At 40.9% G+C, this 6,000-nt stretch overlaps 1 protein-coding gene across 1 annotated transcript in view; it reads left to right on the forward strand.

Annotated features, from left to right (window-relative positions):
* Positions 1-6,000, forward strand: part of ASIC2 (acid sensing ion channel subunit 2) — a 396,698-nt gene that overhangs the window by 369,655 nt on the left and 21,043 nt on the right. The window contains exons 4-5 of the mRNA XM_056819461.1: positions 1,588-1,738; positions 3,541-3,837. Coding sequence (XP_056675439.1) covers positions 1,588-1,738; positions 3,541-3,602 — 213 coding nt within the window. The 3' untranslated portion in view covers positions 3,603-3,837. The remainder of the gene's footprint in view (positions 1-1,587; positions 1,739-3,540; positions 3,838-6,000) is intronic.

The raw sequence follows: 6,000 nt of genomic DNA on the forward strand, positions 1-6,000 counted from the left end.
ATCTCTCACTCAGCCAGGTGATGTAGAGTGTAGACTGTAGGATTTGGAATTAAGAAGATCTAAGTACAAATCCAGCCCCAGATACTTAATAGCAGCTGTGTCACCCTGGACGACTTACCTAAGCACTCTCAGACTCAATTTTCTCATCTATAATATGGGTAAAATAATAGCACCTACATCATTTTGAGGATTAAATGAGATATCATTTGTAAATTGTTTTGAAAACTTTAAAGCACCACATAAAAGCCAGTTCTTATTAAATTTTAAAATATAATAATAAAATTTAAATATTAAATGCTAACTTGTTAATTAACAAAAAGTAAAAAATAATAAAATTTATATATACATATTATATATGTATATATAATATGCACATATGTGTGTATCATATATATATATTTATATATCTTTAAGTGTCCTTGGATTTGTCTGTAGCTGCTGAATGGTTCACATGCCAGGTCAGTGAGATCCTGGTCAGGAGGCCTGACCTCCAGGGACCATAGCAGGACAGGGAGTAGTTTTATGATTCTTGCCATCACCTCAACTCTTTCCCTGAACTCCTGAACCCTGACAAAGTGAATAGGTGGTGCAGGGACTGGACCGTTTCCAGGGCAAAAGCTCAGAGACTTCTGGACCCCTGGCACAAAGGTAGATGTGGGGAGGAGGATGTATATAACATATTCTAGAAGTGCTGTGGGCTAGAGACCAGTGAGACTCCCTTACACTCTTTCAGGGTGTCCATGAGGTCAAAACTATTTTCATAATAATACTAAGACACTTTAATTTTTAATATGATAAATATCAATGGATATAATCTGCATAAACGAAAGCTCTTAGGGGAGGTATCCTTATATTTTTTTGTGTGTATCTAAATGGGGTCTGAGAGCAAAAAGAAAATGAGTCAGCTGGCTAAAGGGGAATAGTGAAGGAGCAAGCTGGAAAGATAGATTGAAACCAGGCTGAGGAATCTGGACTTTCTCCAGATCAGGCAGTGGCAAGACAACACGCCTGATGAAATTCAGCTACCCACCTTCGAGTCACTCCATAGCAGTCTTCTGGATAAGCCAATAGACCTACAATCAGAAAATCTGTGTTCTAATCCTGGTTCTGTTACTCCCTGGGTGTCTTGGGAAAGTCCCTGAACCTCACTTGGTAACAGTAATAATAGACATTTCGATGGTGCCTAAAAATGCATCAGCCAATCAACCAAGAGAAATTTATTATAATCTATGTGCCCAGCACTGACCTTGGTGCTGGAAATACAAATACAGAAAATGAAACAATTCCCACTCAGAAGAGACTTCCATTCCAATTGCAAAATACTTGACATACATTATCTCATTAGAACCTTACAACATCAGGAAGGATGTACTACAGATATTTTCATCTTCATTTTACAGATGAAGAAACTGAGGCTGAGAGGTTCAAAAAACTCATCTCTGCTCCCCCTAGTAGTTGCTAGAAGTGGAATTTGAACACTTACTCTTTCTGACTCCAAATCTAATATGGTTTCCCATTTATCTTCACATCCTGAAAACACTTTTGTCCCCTGTAGTAACCAATGTCTACCTCCTTCCTCTCTTCCAGCTCACGTACCTGCCACCTCCATGGGGAGAATGTCGATCTTCAGAGATGGGATTTGACTTCTTTCCTGCTTACAGTATCACAGCTTGTAGGATTGACTGTGAAACCCGTTACATTGTGGAAAACTGTAACTGCCGGATGGTTCACATGCCAGGTCAGTGGGATCCTGGTCAGGAAGCCTGACCTCCAGGGACTGTGGCAGGACAGGGAGTAGTTTTATGCTTCCTGCTGTCACCTCAACACTTTCCCAGAACTCCTGGACCCTGGCAATCTGGATTCATTTTCTCTAAGGTGTTGCAATCAAAAGCTCTGCCTGCACAAGACCAAAACATCAGATAAATAGGAAAATATAGTCCATCATCACAGAACACAAATTGAACATACAGATAACTTGGAAACATCTTGCTGTTTGGGCTTTTTCTTTTCTTCAGATAAGATGCCAGGCTATTACTAGCTAATACATATCTCTGGGCTGATGCCTCTTGGCTTAATGACCTATCCATTTTCCAACCATAGAGACTCTTATCTTAGAGCAGTGATGGTGAACCTTTTAGAGACCAAGTGCCCAAACTGCTACCTCATGCCACATATGAGCCTCCCACCTTATCCAGGATTTAAGAGGAAAGAAGAACTCCCATTGGGCTGCTGGGCAGAGGAGCAAGTGATATGAGAAATGTCCTCAGGGGTGCATAGAGAGGAGGAAGGGAGCAGCCTCCTCTGGCACACATGCCACAGGTTTGTCAACAAAGGCTTAGAGCAATCAACCAGCACTTAACAAGTACCCACTATGTGTCAGTCATTCTGCTAGACACCAGGGACACAAAGTCAAAAACTGATCAATTTTTTAAAAAGTATTCTAAGAGGCATCTGGGTGGCTCAGTGGATTGAGAGTCAAACTTATAGACAGGAGGTCCTGGGTTTCAATCTGACCTCAGACACTTCCTAGCTATATGATCCTGGGCAAGTCACTTAACCCCAACTGCCTACCCCTTACCACTCTTGTACCTTGAAATCAGAAATCAGTATTGATTCCAAGATGGAAGATAAGGGTATAAAAATATATATTAAGACTTGTGGTTTTGGAAGATGGTGGGAAGGGGGAGGAGTACTTTGTAGAGGCAGCCAGGTGATATAATAAATAGAGTACTCAGCATGGAATCAGGAAAACTTGAGTTTGAATATGGGCTCAGACACTAGCTATATGACCTTGGGAAAATAATTTCATCTCTGTCTGCCTCAGTTTCTCCGACTTTAAAATGGTGATAATAGCAGCACCTAATTCAAAAACCTGTGGTGATTATTAAGTGAATAATATGTGTAAAGTACTTAGTACAGTGCCTAACACATAGTAGGTGCTATATAAATGTTTATTCCCTTCCTCTCATTACCTAAAATCAGGGGTTCTTAACTTAGGGGGTCCATGAATTGGTATTTTTAAATATATTTTAATAAATTTATTTCAATATAATTGGTTTCCCTTGTAATCCTATGCATTTTTCTTTTATGCCTTTATTAACATTCTTCTGAGAAGGGATCCATAGGCATCACTAGACTTCTGAAGAGATCCAGGGTATCATAAGCATTAATAATTCTGCTGTAGATCACTCTAATGCAAATATTAATAATATGGAACTGGGTTTTGATCAATGACACATGTAAAACCCAGTGGAATTGCTCGTTGGCTACAGGGGGGGTGGAAGGAGGGGAAGGGAAAAAACATGAATCTTGTAACCATGGAAAAATATTCTAAATTAATTAAATAAAAATTTTCAAATAAAGAAAAAATTCTGCTTTAAAGCATGATAGAAATACAATGTGCTATTAAACAAACATCCTTCCTCATCTACTCATTAGCTGTGCAACCAAGAAAGGTTTCTTCTCTGAATGGTTCTGTGGTGCAGACTGAATCACATGTAAGTTCCTGAGTTGTCTTATCACTTTTTTCTGTCCATACAGGGGATGCCCCTTTCTGTACCCCAGAGCAGCACAAGGAGTGTGCGGAGCCAGCCTTAGGTTAGTACTCTAAGCTACTTATTTCTCTTAGAGGAGGGAAGAGGGAGACCTCTATTTTTTGTAACTATAGGACAAGGCCAGGAATGATGGATATGAGCATCTGAATTTCCCTTGAGACAAATCTCATGGAAACAAGTTAATGAGAAAGGGGGGAAAGAACAGGAAATGGAAAGAAGATGAAGCATGAGGAGAAAATTAACGAATAGAGAGAGAGCCCAGGATAAAGAAAGATGATAGCAGGTGACTACAGGTGGAGAAAGGTCCAAGTGTTGGTGAGATTATGAAATACAGAAAAAAAAACCTCATCAGATGAGAAGGCCAAGAGCTAGATAATGAACTGAGGACAGAAAGACGGTAAGTGGTGAAGGTATTAGAGAGAGAATGAGAAGTGGAGAAAACTCAGTAGATGGGGAAAATTCCTTGAACTAGAGAGTACATTGAGGACCAGAGGAGGCAGGGTGGGAAATAGAAATCAGAAAGATTAGGAGATCGAAAGATGGAGAGAAATGATGACCAGAAGATGTTGAGAGGGCCAGGAGATAGAGAGAGGATAGTGAACTGAAGATTGAATGATGTGAAGAAGACTGAAGAGGAAGGACTGGAATATAGGGAAAAAATGGAAATTAAAATAAGGACCAAATGATGGGGAGCCATCCAAGGGATGAAGAGAAGATGAATAATGAAGTCAGGAGTGGAGTGAGGAGAGAAGATGGAGGGTAGAGAGATATAAGAGAAAAGAAGAATGACTAAGAACTAATGTGAGTGGGGGAGTGGAGAGATACTGGGGCAATCAAAAGATAAGAAATACAGATTTGGGAAATAGAAAGAAGGCTAAGGGATAAGAAGAACACAGGAGCTATGGAGAGAAGACCAGGAGAAGAAAGAAAACAGAGAAACAAACAGAAGATGAAGAGTAGAGGGAAAAATTAGAAGCCAAGAAAAATCTAGAGGGAAAAAAACATTTTGAGTCACAAGCTTTGCTGATAGTGGGTAAGGTCACCTTCAGACATAAAAGATGGCCCATTATGAAGTAGAGTCTACTTTTTACATGATTGATTTAACATGAAGAGGACTCCATCCCAGTTATCTTAGGTGAGCTAAGGTCCCATGACCCAAAGCCTTGGTCTTCCTGGCTCCTGGCCAGGCCCCAGGAAAGGCAAGAATAATAATGATAGTGCCTGGTGAACCTGCTGGGAGAAATAACAAGCAGTCCAATGAAGGCCCCAAATTTCTCACCTCTCCAAAGCAGGCTCACCCGGCATTTTACAAAGCAGTTTGCAAACACATGAATAGAGAGAATTTTTAAGCAATATAGAACTCTTTTTAGCAGCTTCAGAGGAGACTTCTGAGTGGCTAGGAGCCAGGAGGAGGCAGCTCTGGGCTCATGTTTTGGGCCCCCCAGAGAGGTGGGAAGCTTGCCATGTGCCTGGGTGGTGGGCACTGAAAGAAGAAAAAGAAACAACAGTTGGCAAAGATCTAAAAACTGTTCTGAATTTAAAGTCTGATGGAATCCACTCTTTCCAAAGGAGGAGGCAATATGGTGCCTTGGAAAAAAGGTTGGATTTGGAATGAAAGGGCCTGAGATCAAATCTGGGCAAGTTGTTGAATCATCTCTGAGCCTTAATTCCCATATCTGTAAAATGAGGTGGTTGAATTAGATGGCCTGCGACTTCCCATCCAAGTTGTTATAATCCTTTAATTTGGAGGGGAATTGGAGGGAAGCTATACACAGAAGACTAGAAATAGAAGGAAAGAAAGAAAAATGTGAGTAGCAGTTAATGCATCTGTCACCAGGTTCATGGGTACCATAGGCCAGGCAGGTGGGTAGATTGAACTGCCTCTCTTTCTGTGTGTCTCTGTGTATCTTTTTCTCTCTCTGTTTCTCTCTCTGTCTCTCTCTTTCTGTGTGTCTGTGTGTCTGTGTGTCTGTGTGTCTGTCTGTCTGTGTGTCTGTGTGTCTGTCTCTCTCTCTCTCTCTCTCTCTCTCTCTCTCTCTCTCTCTCTCTCTCTCTCTCTCTCTCTCTCTCTCTCTCTCTCTCTCTCTCTCTCTCTCTCTCTCCCCACTCCCATGAAACCACAAAACTTATCTGGGTTCTTATATTCCCAGTGCTCCATGTTATCAGTGCTGCATTGAGTTCTGATATATTGGAAACAGTAGAATAAGATGGCTCAGTTTGGAGATGAGAAAAGAGAGTCTATGGAAGATTCCTCAAGGAGTCAATGACTGAGTGACAATTAGATCATGGCAACTTCTGAGTGAGTTTTGCATGCATATAAAAGCCTCCCTCAGAAACTAGGTTCCCTCCAATCCAGTCCTCACAAACCAGTGTCTTGGGAAGGCCACTGCTCACTTTTCAAGATAGTGAGTTCCACATTTCTGGAAGTATTCAAACTTAATAGGTG

Source organism: Monodelphis domestica, chromosome 2 (assembly GCF_027887165.1).
Source record: "Monodelphis domestica isolate mMonDom1 chromosome 2, mMonDom1.pri, whole genome shotgun sequence".
Classification (NCBI taxonomy): domain Eukaryota; kingdom Metazoa; phylum Chordata; class Mammalia; order Didelphimorphia; family Didelphidae; genus Monodelphis; species Monodelphis domestica.